The sequence below is a fragment of the Microcaecilia unicolor genome, chromosome 3, assembly GCF_901765095.1.
Source record: "Microcaecilia unicolor chromosome 3, aMicUni1.1, whole genome shotgun sequence".
In the NCBI taxonomy this organism is placed as follows: Eukaryota; Metazoa; Chordata; class Amphibia; order Gymnophiona; family Siphonopidae; genus Microcaecilia; species Microcaecilia unicolor.
In genome coordinates, this window is record NC_044033.1 from 200,924,218 (window position 1) to 200,945,715 (window position 21,498).

Below are 21,498 nucleotides of genomic sequence, written 5' to 3' on the forward strand. Positions count from 1 at the left end.
ATTACCCCATACATATCCACAACAGATACAATAAAACTATTATCCTATACATATCCATAACAAATGTAATAAAACATTACTCCACATGAAAGAGAATAAAACATTACCCCATACAAATCCATCACAAACACAATAAAATGTATTGTATACTTATCTACCACAAGCACAATAAAACACTACCCCCCTATGGATTCATAACAAAACCAATAAATCAATTACCCCACACATATCCATAACAAACACAATAAAACATTACTCCACACATACCCATAACAAATCCACTACCCCTCCCCTCTCACTCTCAATCTCCCAATCAAACTCTCCCACCCCAGCACCCTAACCGTGGCCTACCATTCACTCCTCTAGCCCTCTGAATCCTCAAATAACCTGAACCAACCCCAGTCTCATTTGGATGTACAGAAAAGGAACATATTATACAACTGTTTTTCTCCTTTTCGGCATCCCAATGCCTCACGGATTCCATTATAGAATATTGTTGTAACCCAACTTTGGCACACATAACATTTATGTGGTCATGTGAATGTGGCGGGGATTCTGTATGTTATAAATGTAAGCAACAGCCCCACTGACACCCCTCCCAATGTTCTGCAATATAAACAGAAGATCAGGAACCTTCGCAGGCTCACAAACAAGCTAAACACAGCAAGGGCGACAAAATGTCCAATACACGAAAGCTTTATTCACAACATCCAGGACTCGACATGAGTCTTGTTTCAGCCAAAAACGGCCTGCCTCAGGAGTCTAAAAACAGTAAAAGTGCATATACACATATATAAATAAATAAATAAATACAATGATATCTTGACACAGTATAGATGAATCTTCATCAGAATCCCATACAGAAATCCTACAAATAATTATAAAGAATGAGTATAGCATAAATAGATGATCTATATATATCAGAATTCCATGTAGATGTCCCACTGATACACATAAAACATGAATACAGCATGGACTGATGAAGAGCAAATTCCATGCAGATGTCACATTCATACATGTAAAGCAAGAATACTGCACAGAGAGTTGCAGGCATCACACTGATTATACAGCAAGAATACAGCACTGACAGATGAAGAGCAGATCTTAATCAGAATTTCATGCGAGTGTCACCGAAGAGTCATTTTCTATTTGTAAATGCCATCAACGTTTTTATGCTATTTACCTTACAAATGCAAAACAAGGCTTTTATGCTAAGTTAAACAAAGAATCTAAAAAGCCTGCCCAGAAGTTGGTTTTTATCTTTGCACACTGTCCTGCACCTTTAGCTGTGCCCACTAATACCATGATTCTACCTGCTGAGTCCTTTGCTCAGCTGTTTCCCATTGGTTACAGCCCTTGTGCAGATGTTCTCTGTTCCTTCCTCTGTGCAGTCAGTGGTTTGGCGTTCTTTGGCTCTGTGCCCAAGTATTTTGTCCTCCTGAATGGCTTTAAACACCTCCGCCTGGTCTCCTTCCGCTTGCTCTTGACATTGCCACTCTCTTTGTTCAGGTAGAAGCTCTTGTGTCCTTGTTTGACCCATTTTGAAACCCACAATTTGGACCTTTCCTCCCCGACCAGTTAACAGCTGTTTCTAATATCTGCTTCCTTTCAAAGATGGCAGAGAAGATAGTTGCTCTCCTGTTTGAGCTCATCGTCCGTGTCAGCTTCGATTTCCGTGCTGGGCTACAGTCCAGAAACAGTTCTGACCCAATTTTTAAGCTTGCTTCATGGAAACTTTGATAATGATCAGATAGGTTTTGGTGGTGTCGGTTGATCTTTCTGCTGCATTTGATTTTGTGAGCTGCACGCTTCTTTGCAGACTTTCGGGGATTACAGACACCGTTGTCAATTGGTGCCACTCTTTGTGCCACGATTGTTCTTTTTCACTAGCTTTCCACATTCACTTTCTCGTCGTTCTATCCTCTTACTCATGGAGTCCCACAAGACTATTCTTTCTCCGCTGTTAGTCAATCTTTTCTTTAGTACAACGTCATGATATTAGTGCACATTTCTTTATAGGAACAGAAGAACATAAGAGTAGCCATACTGGGTCAGACCAATGGTCCATCTAGCCCAGTATCCTGTTTCCAACAGTGGCCAAGCCAGGTCACAAGTACCTGGCAGAAATCCAATTAGCAGCAACATTCCAGAACCCCAAAGAGTAACAAGATTCCAGAATCCCCAAGAATAGCAGGATTCCATGTAGAACCCCAAAGAGTAGCAGCATTCCAGAACCCCAAAGACTAACAACATTCTGGAATCCCACAAAGTAGCAACATTTAGAACCCCCCAAAACAGCAAGATTCTGGAATCCTAAAGAGTAACAAGATTCCATGTAGAACCCCAAAGAATAGCAAGATTCCATTTAGAATCTCAGATAACAGCAACATTCCATGTTACAAATCCCAAGGCAAGCAGTTGCTTCCCATGTCTGTCTCAATAGCAGACTGGACTTTTCCTCCAGGAATTTGTCCAAACCTTTTTTATACTCAGATACGCTAACTGCTGTTACCACCTCCTCCAGCAAAGAGTTCCACAGCTGAACTATTCGTCGAGTGAAAAAATATTTCCTTCTATTTGTTTTAAAGGTATTTCCATGTAACTTCCTCGAGTGTCCCCTAGTCTTTGTACTTTTGGAACATGTAAAAATCGATTTACTTCTACTCATCATGATATTTTACTTTTCACTATGGGGGTCGATATGTAGCCCATGGCGGTAAGCAGCTTGCAAGCTGATCACAGCCATAGGCTAAGAAGAAGCTAACTTAGCTGGTTCTGTCCATGCTCTGCCCCTAGCCCACCCCTAACCTAGCCGGTTAGTGCTTTGGTCATCAAAGGTGATGTTCAGCAGCACTAACTGGTTATATGCAGGTGAATGTTCAGAAATGGCCAGCAAATAACACTGGTATAAAGCATGAATACAGCACAGAGAACGGAAGCAAAACATGAACACAGCACGGAGAACTGAAGCGCGGTCCAGAGAGCATCCACTAAAATGGTCAGTGGTTTTCATCATAAAGCATATGGGGACAGACTTAAAGATGCCATAACCAAACTCTGTAAGCCACATTGAGCCTGCAAATAGGTGGGAAAATGTGGGATACAAATGCAATAAATAAATACATAAAATACTTTGGAAGAAAGATGGGGGAGGGTAGATATGACAGAGACTGTGATCTTGTTCTCCAGTTTCAGTAGCTGGAGAACAGGGTCACTGCTGGACAGACTTCTATAGTCTATGCCCTGAAAATGACAAGTTAATTGAAATCAGTAGAGGCAATCTCTATAATGGGGGCTTCTAAGTAATATTAAAAAAAAAAAAGGTCCAGCGCTGAAAAAGCATTTCTTTTCAAACTGTTAATACTGTATTGTACATCCTTCTTAAAAGTATCAGTGTGCAATAATGTACTAAACGTTTGAAAAGAAATGCTTTTATCAGCGATGGCCCTTTTTTTTGGAATATTACTGAAAATGACAAGGACATATCATGATTGAGTATACATATGTAGTTCACATCACACTTTATGCGATGAGTTATCCTGATGGGCAGACAGGATGGACTGTACTGGTCTTTATTTGCCATCATCTACTATGTTACTATGAGACATTTATTTATTTTTGTTACATTTGTACCCTGCGCTTTCCCACTCATGACAGGCTCAATGCAGCTTACGTGGGGCAATGGAGGGTTAAGTGACTTGCCCAGAGTCACAAGGAGCTGCCTGTGCCTGAAGTGGGAATTGAACTCAGTTCCTCAGGATCAAAGTCCACCACCCTAACCACTAGACCACTCCTCCTACGTGGCATAAATGCACAGGAGCAGAATCTCCAACTGAAAGGAAGCTCTGGAATGAAGGGGCATAGGATGAAGGTGAAAGGGGGATAGACTCAGAAGTAATCTGAGGAAATACTTCTTCACTGAAAGGGTGGTAAATTTGTGGAACGGTCTCCGGTGGAAGTGGTAGAGATGAAAACAGTATCTGAATTCAAGAAAGCTTGGGGCAAGTCCATAGGATCTCTAAGGGAGTGATAGGGAGAGTAGATGGCATGAATGGGCCGACTGGATAGGCCATATGGTCTTTATCTGCTGTCATTTTCTCTGTTTCTCTGTTTCTATGTTTCTCTGTTTCAAGGAAATCAGATATGAATCAGAATTTAAACACTCACATACACACATGGCTTGACTCACATCAGAAGACCCCACTGTGGTTTTTGATCATTTGATTTTCTTATCTAAATTGTGGGTGGAATTAGGAAGACGCGGAAAATAAGTGCCTACAGAGGGAACTGGATTAGTCTGAGAGACGTAGCGAGTGTGAACTCACTGATAACGAAATGAGTTTGTAAACTGGCTGGTTGCCAAGATGGAAACTTTGATCACAACCTACACACTCCAATGCTGGTTTTATGCCACCTTGGTAGGAAAGTCCCTGGGGCACATGGCAGCGCAGACTTCTTCAGGTCACCACCTCACCCCAACTCATCATAATGCTGATCCAGTCCTTGGTTTCACCCCCTTGCTGGCCTGGGCCAGCCCCTTCGATTGACCTGGGATAAGGTGGCAAAGGTTGGTATTCACCTAACTCCACCAGCATTGTGGGAGAAATCTTTGGGCACCAGATGCTGAGTTGTCCAGGCCTCTGTAACTAGAGGAATTCATTTCGCTCAGCCAACCAGAGCCATCCCATCCCCCACCCCTAAGGATTTCTTACCACACTGTGAGATTATATCAGAGAAAGGAGAACAGAGGCTCTATTCACATCCCAGGGAAGGGCAGTGGAGAGGGGGTGAGACAGTCTGTTTACACTGTTCTTAAGTACTGTGTATTTAGCAGGAGGACTTTGGTCTGGGAAGAAAAGATTAATTTATAATCTTTATCTCATAGACCTACCAATAAGAAATACAATCAGATCAACATGAACATGCCTAAACCTCCACTACCCAAGCTGTAAAGGACTCAAATCAACCTATGCATCCAGCTTCTCCTACATAAGCACACAATTGTGGAACACACTACCAAAAGCTGTGAAAACCATGTACGACCACCTGACCTTCTGGAAAGCACTAAAAACCAACCTGTTCAAAAAGGCATACCCATCCGACCCAACCTAGGTGCCTAACCTCGCAACACAATGAAATCAAAGCTCGTAATAGACTGTATGCAATTCTTCCCCTCTATGATTCCCCAATGTGCCTGTAACACATGAACCTTATTCGTCTACTACAACGCTCTGTATTTGTTTCACTACCGGAAATGGCGATTGCCTCTACGGTATTATGTAAGCCTGCAAATAGGTAGGAAAATGTGGGATACAAATGTAACAAATAAATAAATAAATAATTTATGGTCTACTGCCTGTCAGGATGGCATCCACTTTGGGGGCCGCTGCCATCTCATAGGGTTCCCAGGGAAGCTGTATTTCCACAGTCCTGCCCTCCACATCCTTTTCATAATCACCACCCATCACCCTACCTACCCCTTTGCCACAACATCTGGGTGACTCCCTTTCTCCCCCCCCCCAAATCCAGAGGTGTTACCAGTAAAGATCAGTGGGGAGACCTCCAAGGAGTAGCTCAGATCCCCTTAAAAGTGAGGGCAGACGGGTCCCTGGATTTACAGTCTTCAGAATTTGGAGTCCATTCCTGGAATTTTCCAACTAATTATCCCCCCCCCCCCAACACACCTTTATTAGAAGCAGCTATAAGCAAGATTCTGCTCTGAATGACATTCAAAGTTTCCCAGAACTGGGTATGACTGGGCTCTATTAACAAAAAAACCTCATTCTGAAAAGGGGTCAGGGACGGGATATTAGTCACCACACAGATTCCCTAGAAACCAGTAAAAAGCAATGTCTTTTCAGCATGCCAGTTGAATCTGCTGCTCTCCTCTGGACCAGCTCCAGACATGAGAAGAGGGTTAAAGGAATAGTGAGGGGGTAAAGAGAAAAATGTAGGAGAAGTGTGGCAGAGCATGAGGGACTGAGAGAGCGGGGGGGGGGGGGGGGGGGGCATACAGAAGAAGAAGGATACTTCTTGTTTGATGTCACTCACTGATTCCAGTCTACAAAAAAGAACAGGTCTCCTTCAACACCTCACCCAACCCAAGCAAAGGGCAGGTCTCCTTGAACATTACATGCACAACCACAGCCTGAGGGAAAGGCGGGTCTCTCTTAAGAATGCATATACTTTTCTAGCCCTAGAATAAGACATTACAGTATGGGCAGGTCTCCTTTAGCTCTACATAGACACCCTGATTCCAGCTGGAGGGAAAGGCAGGTCTCCCTTAGGTCTCCCTTAACATCACACACGGCACACAGTTTTCCAGTCTGAATAAATGCCAGGTCTCCTTTAATATTACATGTACGACCACAACCTAATAAAGGCAGGTCTCCTTTAACACTATACACATAACCTGATTCCAGCCTGGGGGAAAGGCAGGTCTCCCTTAACATCACAAGCACCATCTCAGCCATACAATAAAGCTGGCAAAATACATTATGCATCAGAAGATGAATGAATGTAATAGTCAGAAAGGATTTTCACTCCCCTGGGAATGGCTCAGAGCAATGGATCAGTAATGACACCCACCCAACATGATTCAATTACACATCCCCACTTTCTGTAATGAAATAGGTTATGGTATGTAATCATGTGGTTTGTGGCGTTGCTTCTGCCTCCTTTTCCTGAAGCCAATGGTTCTGCCAGTGTCTCCCACTGCAGAATCCTAAAGGAACTCTGCAGGGATATATTGGCTGCATGTTTGGGGGATGGGTGCAGGGTAAACCAGCTCCTAATCCCCCAAATCCAAACTTCTTGTCACTTATGTGTAGTTTTAAGCAAGGATATGCAGGATGCTGGTTAGTGTCTTCAGGTCAGGCCAGTTTTGTGGTGGATAAAAGTGTGTATATTTGTGTATGAATATGCATGTATGTGTGTATATACACATGTGTGTATGTGAACATGCATGTATGTGTGTATGTGCACATCTGTATATGTGTGTATGTGCACATATGTATGTGTGGTCTGTGCATGTGTTTGTATAAATGCGTGTGTATATGTGTGTGCATGTTCATGTGTGTGTGTGCGCATGTGTGTGTAACTATGCATGTATACGTGTGTGTGCATATGTTCATGTGCATGTGTGTGAATTTGTATGCATGCATGTGTATGTGCATGTATATATGTGTGCATGTGTGTTCATGTGTCTGTGTGTGCATGAATGCATGTGCATATGTGTGTGTGTGCTTGTGTGCATGTGTGTGTATATTTGTATGCATGCATGTGTACATGTATACGTGTGTGTTCATTTGTGCATGTATATGTGTGTGTGTTCATGTGTCAGTGTGTGTATGTGTGTGTGCATGTATGCAAGTGAGTATGTTCATATGTGTATGTGCATGTGTGTTTGTGTGCATGCTCATGTATGTTTGGGTATGTTTTGCAGCTAGCACTATGGTTGTAGTCCCTCTATAATAAGAGATAGAAGTTCTCTGTTGACACCCCCTCTGGATATATCCACATTCCCCTTTCCAACAGAAAAGTTATACATACATTGAGGGCAGCTTTAATTGGGAACCTGTGTTCTATTCCTGTGAGTTCAGGCCTTCTGCAGAAATGAGTCACTTCCTAGATGCTCAGCAGCTCAAAATAAAGACAGAAGTTTCAGAGTTTGAAATAATTCAATTTATCCGCCACATCTTTGGAGTGGGCGGTGCTGCTCAGGATACCATCTGGGAGTATTTGGAGGATGGCAGGGCCCTTCCCTTTCACTCCCCATAGCACTGCATGACAATATGGGGAAGAAATTAGGTCAGTGCCAGGAGCAGCATCATTTATCCCTGTTACACCAGGGACACTTCCTGAAGGGCCCTGCCCTCCTCGCTGGCTGAGACCCCTGTCCTGGTCACAGAGATGAGACTGCTTCATCCACTTTACCTAATTAATTATGAACAGCGCACAATGTGCCTTCTCCAAGGACAAGCAGGATGCGTCATCAGCCACATATAGGTGACGTCATCCGACGGGCTCAGAGGGTTTTTGAAAAAAGTCCCTCTGAGCTATTGGAGAGCTTTTTCTGTCCAATGGGAGCCGCCAGATGACGTCACCTGTATGTGGCTGACTTATCCTGCTGTCCACGGAGAACCTACGTTACAGGTAAGTAACTACACTATAATCGGAAGCTCTAGATGTGCTGTAGATACCTTGAAACCCTCCTACTCTACAGCACCGTTGCTGGGTACAGTGACCATCGGATCAGGGAGCTGAACATTTGGGGGAGAGGAGGAATTCTCTATAGATTGCCTTAAGTTAGGGATGATGTGCACTGAGTTCTGTTGCCATTAGAATTCTGGTGTAAGTCCGTATTTACACGTCTAACTTTAGGGGTCAGCACTTAAGCTAGATCAGCGGCTGCTGTACATCCTCCTGCCTCACTGTGGGCAGTTAGACCCATAAATGCTAATATTCTCCAACCCACTGACAAGCCTCTGCATCCCCCCCCCCCCCACGATGTTGCATGCTCTGGAATTTGAGCGCGCAACTCATAGAATGGTGACAAAGGGTAGTTATGCCCATAACTGTTCTATTTAAACACCAGTCATAGCCTATTACTGCTTCATTAAAACCAACTATCTGCTCATTATTAAATTAACTTATGCAAATTTGTATGTGTAACTTTCTAAAATTAGGGGGATAGGGCATAGGCAGACTAGATAGGTGATACAGACTTATTCTACCTTCATTTTCTACATTTTCATGACTCTGATCCGGAAACTTAGCTTTCCCAGTCTCTGCCCATTAGTGCCTGTGTATTGTGCTGTCACAAGTCTTCAGGCGTCTGTCCCTTCCCCTGCCGCTAATGGTCCCTCTGTGTCTATCTCAGACTTGCTGGAATTCTGCCACTGCTTTTGGCTTCCCATCACATCTGATCACCAGATATTTTTGTGGTAGGAAGAGGTCAGTAAGGAGAGGAAATTGAGTACAATGAATAATAGAGAGAAACAAGGGATAGGCAGAGGGGAGGAGAAAGGAGGGTCATGGGGGAAAAAAGTACAGCAAAACTGAGAGAAAGGGGGGAAATGGAAGCAGTGAGTGTGTTTGTGGTTCATCCATTTGTGGAAATGCCTGAGAAGGAGAAGGAGGTTAGAAAACATAGAAACATGAGGGCAGATAAAGGCCATATGACCCATTCAGTCTGCCCATCCTCTGTAACTCCTAATTCTTCCTGTTCCTAAGCGATCCCACATGCTTATCCCATGCCTTTTTAAATTCTGGAACAGTCCTCGACTCCACCACCTCCACCGGGAGGCCATTCCACGCCTCCACCACCCTTTCTGTGAAATAATACTTCCTTAGGTTACTCCTAAGCCTATTCCCTCTTAACTTTGTCGTTTGCCCAGTGGCGTTCCTAGGGGGGGGCGGTGGGGGTGGTCCACCTCGGGTGCACGCCGCTGGGGGGGTGCCGCGCGCACCTGTCCGTCGTTCGTTCCATGCTCCCTCTGCCCCGGAACAGGTTACTTCCTGTTCTGGGGCAGAGGGAGCATGGAACGAATGACGGACAGGCGTGCGCGGCGCCCCCCCAGCGGCGTGCACCTGGGTGCGGGGTTCTTTCACAGGGGGGGGTGTACTTTCACCGGGGGGGGGGGTCGCTCTACATCCGGGGGGGGGGGGCGCTGCGCATCGGTGATCCACCCCGGGTGTCAGCCCCCCCTAGGAACGCCACTGCGTATGCCCCCTCATTCCAGAGCTCTCCTTCATTTGAAAAGGCTCTCTTCCTGTACATGAATGCCCTTGAGCTATTTAAACATTTCTATCATGTCTCCTCTCTCCCTCCTCTCCTCCAGCATATACATGGAAGAGAGGAGGGAGAGAGGAGACATGATAGAAACGTTTAAATAGCTCAAGGGCATTCACTTACAGGCAGAGAAGCTGGTGCTTATGGTGTGCAAGGAGATGTAATTATCTGTGCTATATAGTTAGTGGTTGCTTGTGACACAGAGGCAATGTTCATGTGGTTGTGCAATGAGGGCAGGGATGTGAAATGTGTGGTGTGAAAGAGCTGTGCAACTGTTTGTGGAAATTAGAATATGTGCACATATGTTTGTTGCAGGAAGAAGGTTTGTGTGTGCTTGTGAAAACCAGAATTTGTGCACATGCGTTTGCGACAGGAAGAGGGTGTGCATGTATGTGTGTGTGTTTGTGTAAACTAGAATGTGTGCACGTGTGTTTGTGGCATGTAGGAAGTGGTGTGTGCAGAAAGAGTGAAAGTTTGGGTATGTATAGTGGATTCACTTTTTCTCTCTTATTCCTGTTTCAGTTTTGCATTTTAAACCTTTTTTTTTTAATCTAGTCTGATCTTTTCCCCTAGAGCTGGTGAGGATAAGGGGGGGGGGGGGGTGGCAGAACCTTCTTAATCCTGTCTGAAATGGATCAAAGGGTCTAAATAAAGCAATGTGACACAGTGGGGGTGCGCACTTGTTAGCATGCTGGAAAATATTGACTACATGCAAAATGAATGTAATACATGTTACCCCACAAATGATGGGTCTAAAGTGGATCAAAAATGTTTTATTCATACAAATGTGTGAATTGACCCCCAAAAGGCCAAACAAATTGAAAATGAACTGAAAATGTTTTCCATGTCCACCACCCTTCGCAGCCACATTGTAAGGGTGAAAGTACAGTGGTTTTTAAATTATAGGGGCTCCTGCTCTGAGCCACCAAAATTATGTGTCTCTTGCGACTATGATTTAGAAACCTGCAAACATTCTACATTAAATTGAAGCTTCTAAGCCCTGTCCTCCTAGGCAACCTACAGCATCATGGAAACCTGGTATATGCAAATGTGCTTCATGCATATTTATATCCTGAAACCTTGACTTATGGGGACCCCAAGACATGTTTGGAGAGTCCTGAACTAAATAGACCCTAGCTACAGCGGAAGGGTGAAGGAATGAGAGAGGTGGGGGGACGGGACACTGTGTTAACCCACAGAGACCAGGCAATCCTTATCTTCTGATATAGTCTGTATTGCTCTCCATATTCCTCTTCCTTCCTGCTCTCTGATCCCATTCTCCCCTTCTCCCCCTGCCCCCCATCCTCTCCCACTTTTATTTCAATCCCCTGCTAAAGATCTGCTCTTGGGAATTTACGTAACCATTGAGAACTGTTTCCCCCCTTGGGGAACTTTATGAATGATGAAGTTATAAATGGGCGGAACCCAGGAAACAAAATGCCAAAACAGGAACACGGGATGGGTTTCAGAAGCTCAACGGTGTGAACATTCAACTGAAAACCAAAAAGGAGAAGCTGGCTTAAAAGCGGAAAAGCCTCTAGTGAGATGGGCAGCCTACAGCAAGCAACCAGGGTGCAACAGAGTGAGTCCATTACAAAAAGCACAGCGATGCCCTGCTCCAGAGGAGGGGAGGGGGCTGGAAACACAGGTCCAGAAATATGGAAAAACCTGGGAAGAGGGGAGAAGGGAATCTTAGTAAAGTGGGTTCTGAAATCCTAAACCAGTGAAGATTTTGGGACTCCCCTGACTCCATGCCACCTAGCCAAGGTTTGCGCTTTTCCATTAACTCCCTCTCGCCCCACCTGGAGAGGTAATAGGATCCAGACCGTGCCTGATAAAAACAAATCACCCTGGAACACTTATGGAGCTTGGAAGAAAAGCTGGTTCTGCCCAGGAGTTTTAAAACATTCCCCACCATAGAGCTTTGGCTACTGTGAGCAGCACTGACTTCACACAGGATCAATGAAGATGCCCCATGGAGATGTGCCTTGAATGCCAAGGTCACGAAGGCTAGCAGGACATCATTTCACTAGTCATGGTGGAACCGATTTCACCCTCGCTGACATTCGGTCAGTCTTGGTTGGCCTACACAACCGCATCCATTCCCAGCTGCGGTCCAATCAGTCCCTCCAGATGGGATTCATCCAATGCCGTCTTCCTGGTGCAGCAAGTTGGAACAAGCGTGCTTCGAAAGGACTCATGGCGGGGGAAGTAGTTTCTCTCTACAGCAATAAAGAGCGCAACTTTTTCCGTGGGAGGATATGATGCTTAGCGACTTCTACACAGCTCTGGGAATTTCCTTCCCTGAACCACAGCTGAGCCACAGGCACCTGTTCAGTAACTGAGCAGCTAAAAGCAAAGCCCGGTGGGTTTTGTTTCTTTGCAAAATTAATCATTTGGGGCTGCCCCTAGGTTATTCTGATGCCTGTAGACAATAACCTAGTCCTAATTGTACTCTGCTGCAAGCATGATGGTTTAATTCTTCACGCTCTTAGGGGAAAGCAGAACTATAATTCGCTACATGTTGTGAGGGGGGGGGGGGGGGGGGGGAGGTGAAGCCAGGACTGAATCAGCCTTTCTGAGCTAACCCAGGTGAAATACAGATCCTAGCTCCAGTTTGTTGGGGGAGGGTAGGGGTCTGGGTGTTCTGGGGTGGAGGGTGGAGATGAGGGTCAAACCGCTTAACCCAGTCCTGGGTTTTAAACCCCCAATTTAATCCATGCACAATACCAGTACACTTGTAACCAGGCACTGGAGGAGAAAACCCTCCATACTTTCTCAAAGCACCTCTCCAAGGGAGCTGGTGTCAGTCAAGAGGCAAGCAGTGACAAGAATCAATATGAGAGGGCTGGATGGGATACATCCGAGGGTACTGAAGGAAGTTAGGGAAGTTCTGGAGGCTCCACTGTCTGAAATTTTCAATGCTTTCTAGAGTTCGGATAGTCCCAAAGGGCTGGAGGAGGGTGGACGTAGTCCCTTTCCACAAAAGTGGAAGTAAGGAAGAGGTTGGGAACTACAGACCGGTAAGTCTGATTTCTGTGGTAATTAAATTAATGGAAACGCTTTTAAAACAGAGAATAATAAAGTTGTTGTAATCCACTGGATTATAGGACCTGAGGCAATATGGTTTCACTAGAGACAGGTCTTTACAGATAAATCTGATTAATTTCTTTGACTGGGTGACCAGAAAGTTGGATCAAGAGAGAGCTCTAGATGTGGTGTATATAGATTTTAGCAAAGCCTTTTACATGGTTCTGCCTAGATGACTAAAAAATAAACTGAGTACCCTCGGTATAGGCCCTAAAGAGACTGACTGGGTTAGTAATCCTGTTTAGAAGGAATGGTTCCGCGGAATCTTAGCGGAGATTGGGTGGCGACGTCGGTAATTGGGAAACAAAATGGGAGCTGGGCAGACTTCTACAGTCTACGCCCTGGTCTACTACTAGTACTTATCATTTCTATAGCGCTACTAGACGTACGCAGATCATGACTGAATAGATAGGGATGGGCTGAGTGTAAATTTTAAGGGGCTTCAACATTAGCTCCAGAACTTAGTACAAGAAGAGTGCTGGGCAGACTTCTACCGTCTGTGCCCTGAGAATGGCAAGGACAATCAAACTCGGGTATAAAGTATCACATACCATGTAAAATGAGTTTGTCTTGTTGGGCAGACTGGATGGACCGTACAGGTCTTTATCTGCTGTCATTTACTATGAGTAGATGGCAGAAGGCAGTGGTAAATGGAGCTCATTCTGAGGAAAAGGACGTTACCAGTGGTGGGCCGCAAGGTTCGGTTCTTGGGCTGGTTCTTTTAAACATTTTTGTAAGCGATATTGCTGAATGGCTCTCTGGTAAGGTTTGTCTTTTGGCGGATGATAGACACCTCTGATGGTGTCTATAACATGAGAAAGGACTTTTACGTGTGAAAGAGGAGCAGGAGTTGGGTGGGATCGTGATGATCTTAAGGTGGCCAAACAAGTAGAAAAGGCGACAGCGAGAGCTAGAAGGATGCTTGGGTGCATAGGGAGAGGAATGACCAGTAGGAAAAAGGAGGTGATGATGCCTCTGAATAAGACTCTGGTGAGACCTTCTGGAGACTGAACCTTCAAAAAGATATAAACAGGGTGGAGTTGGTCCAGAGGGCGGCTACTACAATGGCCAGTGGTCTTCACCATAAAGCATATGGGGACAGATTTAAAGATCTCAGAATGTATACTTTCAAAGAAAGGTGGGAGAGGGGAGGTATGAAAGACACATTTAAATACCTCCATGGGATAAATGCACAGGAGGCGAGTCTCTTTCAATTGAAAGGAAGCTCTGAAACGACGGGACATAGGATGAAGGTAAAAGGGGATAGAGTCAGAAGTAACCTGAGGAAATAGTTCTTCCTGGAAAGGGTGATGAATTTGTGGAATGACTTCCAGGTGGAAGTGATGGAGATGAAAACAGTATCTGAATTCAAGAGAGCTTGGGACAAGTCCATAGGATCTCTAAGGGAGTGATAGGGAGAGTAGATGGCATGGATGGGCTGATTGGATAGACCATATGGTTCTCTCTCTGATGTCATTTTCAAGATAATGCTACATATCTGATGTTCCATGCCTTTGACAAGCTTTCCAGTTTCATAACATAGTAACATAGATGATGGCAGATAAAAGACCTGTACGGTCCATCCAGTCTGCCCAACAATATAAACTCATTACATATGGTACGAAGCGTTACAATATAAACTCATTACATATGGTACGAAGTGTTACATCATATGATGTAACGCTTCGTACCATATGTAATGAGTTTATATTGTTGGGCAGACTGGATGGACCATACAGGTCTTTTATCTGCCGTCATCTATGTTACTATGTTATGAAACTGGAAAGCTTGTCAAAGGCATGGAACATCAGATATGTAGCACTATCTTGAAAACCTGTTCTTGGTTTATCCTTGCCATTTTTAGGGCATAGACCGTAGAAGTCTGCCCGGCACTGGCCTTGTTCTAAAATTTCTGAAGTCGTTGTCAAAGCACCCGAAAAACCCCACTTCGGCCCATCCAAATCTACTCATCCTCCGTCAGGGCACAGACTGTAGAAGTCAGCCCAGCATTGGTTTTCCTACCTAATCTCCCCTACGCTTCTTTGGATCCGATCCTTCTAAAAACACCCTTCTTCTGGGTCTCTTCATTGTGACTCTGGGCAAGTCACTTAACGCTCCATTGCCCCATGTAAGCCGCATTGAGCCTGCCATGAGTGGGAAAGCGCGGGGTACAAATGCAACTAAAATAAAATAAATTTCCCTGTCTCCAGAGGGCTCATGGTTCGGGTCTGTACCTGAGACAATGGAGGGTTAAGTGACTTGCTCAAGATCACAAGGAGCAGCAGTGGGACCTGAACAGATCTTTCCTGGTTCTATTGATGCCTCCACCGGTAACAATGTCCTTAGTTTGGGGATTATTTTCTTCCCTGTAGCTCCTGCCTTTTCTTTTGGACTTCCAGCTTAATTAGGACCAGCTTTGGCACCACATTCCTTCTTTCACCACCACTGAGAATTTTATTCCCTACCCTCCTTCCCAACCGTGTCTGCCATCCTGGCGACACTCAGTATCTGGCGTGATCACATTCTTGAGCGAGCCAGTAGGTATCATTGACTGGAGAATCTGTCCGACTTATCAACCCTCCAAAGGCAGGGGTCTTGAGGGGTTGCTACCACTTCCACATCCCCAGACCCCAGTCAGGAGCTGCACACAGGCCTCCTGCATGGCAGGACAGGCTGAAAAACTTTTAAATAAAACACACCCAAGCAAGACTTCCCTCTTTCTGAGGTATCTGAAGTTACCCCTCTGATCCCTCATTCACATCTGCTTTAATACTTCTGTCCTTGATCCATGGCTGACTCATAAATTGCAGTCTCTTGGTACAGGGAAACGTCCTTAAGCACCGTCTGATGCTACCAAGTGCCAGGACAACACAGCCTGTGCTTCCCAATCCATTCCCATGCAGTAGGAAAAAAGGAGAGCCTGAATAAAAAGCTAGGCTTAGCTGGTTAAATCTCTGTGAAGAAAGAACATGGCAGCAAGGCTCTGCAATCTTTTTGCTTGCACTGTGGCTGCTGACTCAAGATTTGACTCTGATTTTAATATCTGCAGCAGTTAAGTTCCCCAGCAGTAAATGAAACAGAAGTGGTGTAGTGGCAGAAACACAATTACTCCCCTTTCTTTCGTTTTCTTAGGGAACTTCCACGCCTACATGAGATCCATCAATCCCAGGGCAAAAGAGGCACCAGAAGTTTGCAGAAAAGCCGGAGTTTATCCAGGACAGACAGTGGAAGGACAGACAGATGGAGGCTTGTTTGACAGACAGACAGATGACCATTCTGATCTAAGTTAAGTTTCCCATAGAAATCGATTTGGAAGATAAGTTGCCAGAGTTACCATTAAAACAGAGACATATATCACAGTGAAATACAGCTGTCCTTACCCAGAATGAACAAACTTCTTACTAAATCCATAATCCAAAGGGTGAGTAGGAAAGTCGAGGGCAGAGAAGCTCCGGAGGACCACCGGCTGGCACCACGTTCAGCCCCAGACTGAGGGCAGCAAGGGGCTGGCACAGCTGTAGTGACAGGCTTCACTGGACCCTCCCAGGAAGACGCATGGGCTGACACATCAAACCGGTGCCAAAGTGGGAGGGATGGAGAAAGCCTGGGTGTATGGGGAGAAGAGAGAGAGAGAGACATGTGGAATCCGTGCCAGGCTGTCTTTGTGCACACAGCTGGCTGGCAGAAACAGCTGGGGCAACAGGCAGAGACCCGGCTGCAAGGCTGGGCACAGAAGTGTGAAGCTGGAGTGGTAAGAAGTCCTCTGGAAGGACAGAAAGAAGGTGGGTTGTGCCTTAGTAAGGATTCCTTCAGCTCTGTGTATGATGCTGTCTGGTAGGGGGGGCATGGGAGACAGTTTTGCAAATGACTGGGGGGCACAGCAATGTCCCTCATTGCTCCACAGCACTGGAATTTATATATATATTTTTTTTTTTTGGGGGGGGGGGGAGGGGAGAATGAGGCTTTGCAGTATTTCACAGCCAAGGGGTAGGGAAGGGAAGGGAAATGGGACTTGATATACTGCCTTTCTGAGGTTTTTGCAACTACATTCAAAGTGTTTTACATATATTCAGGTACTTATTTTGTACTAGGGGCAATGGAGGGATAAGTAACTTGCCCAGAGTCAGCAGGAGCTGCAGTGGGAATTGAACTCAGTTCCTCAGGATCAAAGTCCACTGCACTAACCACTAGGCTACTAGGGGGGGGGGGGGTGTGCAGGGACCCTTTGACTAAAGTGTATTAGAATCTGAGCTTAGCGCATTTTAAGATGGGACTTTCCTATGCACTAAGCCCAGAATCAATACAGCATTTAAAACATTCTTCAATGATTTCTTTTTTTCAGGTTGCGTGTTAATATTCGCATTAGCGCACCTTATCTGTAAAAAGTTAATGCACAATCACTTACTGTCTCCTATTTCGGAGGCACCACTTGCTCCTGTGCCAACTCAGCACCAGCCCTTTAGTGCAAACCAATGCGAACGCGCTAGCTAATGTTTCCATGCCCATTCTCCATCCATGACATGTCCCTTCCCTAAAAAATATATGTAAAAAAAATAGCCAATGTGCAAGTTAGCACATGCTAACTGGAAAAGTGCCACATTTAACACGTTTCACGGCATTCTGTTTTTCAACATGCAAAGCGCGTTACAGCTTAATGCCCTTTAGTAAAAGGATCCCTTAATCATTCACTCGCGTATCCGGTAACATTCACATAAAAATGGCCCCTTACTGATTACCGACTAGTTGAACAGTACATGCCATGATGGGAGGGTAATACTTTGCCGGTGGTTGGGCACAGGGAAGGATGTGGGTAGTATTTACATTTATTTATTTTATTTATTTACATAGTACCGTAAAGGTGTTCACCAATTCCGATATAAACAGTTACACAGTGATGTTGTGGTAGAATAAGGTTCATGTGGAGCAAATATATTTACGCAGGTAGATCACAAAATGCTATATTTACATGCATATTTATTTTGTTACATTTGTACCGCGCTTTCCCACTCATATATGACTAATAACTGGCAGCGAGAAGGGGCATGGTCTGGATGGAGCAAGGTGCGTAGTTTGAGAGGCGCAAAGGGCGTGGCTGAGCGGAGCTAGGGGTCTGGCCTGAGCGGAACAAGGTGCAAGATCTGAGTGGAGCAAAGGGTGTGGTCTGAGCAGAGCAAGGGATGTGGCCTGAGTGGAAGGGCAGAGCAAGGGGCATGGTCTGTGGAGCAAGGGGCGTGGTCTTAGCAGAGCAAGGTGTCTGACCTGAGCGGAGCAAAGGGTGTGGTCTGAGCAGAGCAAAGGGCGTGGTCTGAGTGGAGCAAAGGGCATGGCCTGAGCAGAGCAAAGGGCGTGGCCTGAGCAGAGCAAGGGATGTGGGCTGAGCGGAGCAAAGGGCGTGGTCTGAGAGGAGCAATGGACGGTCTGAGTGGAGCAAGGGTGTCGCCTGAGTGGAGCAAGGGGGCGTGGCCTGGGCTGAGCAAGGGGCATGGTCTGAGCAAGACAAGGACATGGCAGGTTCAAAGACATTTATTCCCCATTTCAAATGAAGATTAACTCTCGGACTCTACATATGGCACTCAAATTGCATGCGCAGATTTGTGTGAGTGCCCAATTTAATTGTGTAACAACTACTACTACTACTACTTAACATTTCTAGAGCACTACTAGGGTTACGCAGCGCTGTACAATTTAACACAGAAAGACAATCCCTGCTCAAAGAGCTTACAATCTAAAGGACACGTGAACAGTCAGACCGATAGGGGCAGACAAATTGGGGCAGTCTGGAATTCCTGAGAGGAAGAGTTAGGTGCCGAACGCAGCATTGAAGAGGTGGGCTTTAAGCAAAGACTTGAAGATGGGCAGGGAGGGGGCTTGGCGTAAGGACTCGGGAAGGTTGTTCCAAGCCAATTGACGCCAATAATTGGGCGCTAGCAATAAATTTTTGGTAATTGGCAACAATGTAGATTTACGTGTGCATCTTGCTAAGCTATTCAGTAAAGATGCGTGCGTAATTCTCTTAGTGCGTAAGTGAAAAGGGGGCGTGGTCATGGGAGGAGCATAGGCGGATCAGGGGCGGTCACTAAAGATGCATGCAGTATTATAGAATTCGAGGGATTGACGCCTAATTTAGGTGTGAGGATTTATACCAGGTTTCAGTTACTGTAAATTCTCTTGCCCAAAGCTGAGCGCGGATCCTGGCTAGGCGCTGGTCAATAAACGGTTCCCAACTCAGAGCGCTGTATATGAAATAGTGCTCAATGCTCATTTTTTTCAGCACTTAAATTTAGACGCCATTTATAGAATCTTCTCCCAAAATGACAAAAGAAACCTGTCACTGCAATAACATTGAGATAATAGCTGGATATGTTTCCTGGATCATAAAGATAACAGATGCTTTATCTCACTATGTTACTCATATTCTTGTGTAATTACTAATTGGCTTGGAAGGCCCCGACGGTTGGAGCTGCGGAGGAGGACCGTTCGATCCACCATCTTGGTACCTGCGCCGTTGGTCTTCAGCTTTCATCAGCCTCTGGTGATCGTTGCCTCTCTCCTGTCCGCCTGCTGCTGCTGCTGTTTTTCTCAGTGCTCGTTTGGGGATTGTCTTGCTTGGACCTGCTCCAGCCCCTCTGTCTTACCTGGATCTTCATCATCCCTCTTGGCTCGCCTGGATTTCTGCCGTCTATCATAGTCCCTCTTCCCTTTCCCTTCTTTCCCTGTTTTTCGACCCTAGCTATTATATTGTAACATAGTAACATAGTAGATGACGGCAGAAAAAGACCTGCACGGTCCATCCAGTCTGCCCAACAAGACAACTCATGTGTGCTACTTTTTGTGTATACCCTACTTTGATTTGTACCTATGCTCTTCAGGGCACAGACAGTATAAGTCTGCCCAGCACTAGCCCCGCCTCCCAACCACCGGCTCTGGCATAGACCGTATAAGTCTGCCCAGCACTATCCCCGCCTCCCACCACCGGCTCTGGCACAGACCGTATAAGTCTGCCCAGCGCTATCCCTGCCTCCCAACCTCCAGTCCCGCCTCCCACCACTGGCTCTGGCACAGACCGTATAAGTCTGCCCCACACTATCCCCGCCTCCCAACCTCCAGCCCCGCCTCCCACTACCGGCTCTGCTATCCAATCTTGGTTAAGCTCCTGAGGATCCTTTCCTTCTGAACAGGATTCCTTTATGTTTATCCCACGCATGTTTGAATTCCGTTATCGTTTTCCTCTCCACCACCTTCCGCGGGAGGGCATTCCAAGCATCCACCACTCTCTCCGTGAAGAAATACTTCCTGACATTTTTCTTGAGTCTGCCCCCCTTCAATCTCATTTCATGTCCTCTCGTTCTACCGCCTTCGTATCTCCGGAAAAGGTTCGTTTGCGGATTAATACCTTTCAAATATTTGAACGTCTGTATCATATCACCCCTGTTTCTCCTTTCCTCCAGGGTATACATGTTCAGGTCAGCAAGTCTCTCCTCATATGTCTTGTTACGCAAATCCCATACCATTCTCGTAGCTTTTCTTAGCACCGCTTCGATTCTTTTTACATCCTTAGCAAGATACGGCCTACAAAACTGAACACAATACAAAACTGAACACAATACTCTAGATGGGGCCTCACCAACGACTTATACAGAGGCATCAACACCCCCTTTCTTCTGCTGGTCACACCTCTCTCTATACAGCCCAACAACCTTCTAGATACAGCCACTGCCTTGTCACACTGTTTCGTCACCTTCAAATCCTCAGATACTATCACCCCAAGGTCCCTCTCCCCGTTTGAACCTATCAGACTCTCGCCACCTAACACATACGTCTCCCGTGGATTTCTATTCCCTAAGTGCATCACTTTGCATTTCTTCGCATTGAATTTTAATTGCCAGACCTTAGACCATTGTTCTAGCTTCTTCAAATCCTTTTTCATGTTTTCCACTCCCTCCGGGGTGTCCACTCTGTTACAGATCTTAGTATCATCCGCAAATAGGCAAACTTTACCTTCTAACCCTTCGGCAAGGTCACTCACAAATATATTGAACAGAATCGGCCCCAGCACCGATCCTTGAGGCACTCCACTACTCACCTTTCCCTCCTCCGAGCTAACTCCATTCACCACCACCCTCTGGCGTCTGTCCGTCAACCAGTTCCTAATCCAGTTCACCACTTTAGGTCCTATCTTCAGCCCATCCAGTTTATTTAATTGTATTTATTTCACTAGTTCATTGTTAAGCCGCTTTGGGGCTGCAACACTGCGGCAAAAGGTGGGGTATAAATGACATAAGAAAAAAAATAAATAAATTGCATCTTTACTCAGCTATGGCAATAGCCAGGGCAGAATATTGTAAGCCACATTGAGCCTGCAAATAGGTGGGAAAATGTGGGATACAAATGCAACAAATAAATAAATAAATAAATAAACAAACAGGTTCTGTGCTGGCTTCAAACCCGTTGAGGCTGTGAGAATGTCTGTGCGTATAGCTGAGTGTGAGTGTCTGTGTGAGAGAGTGACTATCTGAGTGTAAGTGTGTGAGTGCCAGATTATATCGGACTGGGTGAGTATATATGAGTGTGTCTGTATTGGAGTGGATGAGCGTGTCTTGCATGTCTGTGTCTGA

At 45.5% G+C, this 21,498-nt stretch overlaps 1 protein-coding gene across 7 annotated transcripts in view; it reads right to left on the bottom strand.

The window, feature by feature from the left end:
* ADGRE5 (adhesion G protein-coupled receptor E5) overlaps window positions 1-16,378 on the bottom strand; it is an 82,206-nt gene extending 65,828 nt beyond the window's left edge. For all 7 annotated transcript variants that reach the window (XM_030197140.1, XM_030197138.1, XM_030197135.1 and 4 more), the window contains exon 1: window positions 16,264-16,378. In XM_030197140.1, coding sequence (XP_030053000.1) covers window positions 16,264-16,294 — 31 coding nt within the window. In that variant the 5' untranslated portion in view covers window positions 16,295-16,378. The remainder of the gene's footprint in view (window positions 1-16,263) is intronic.
* Window positions 16,379-21,498: the final 5,120 nt, after the last annotated feature.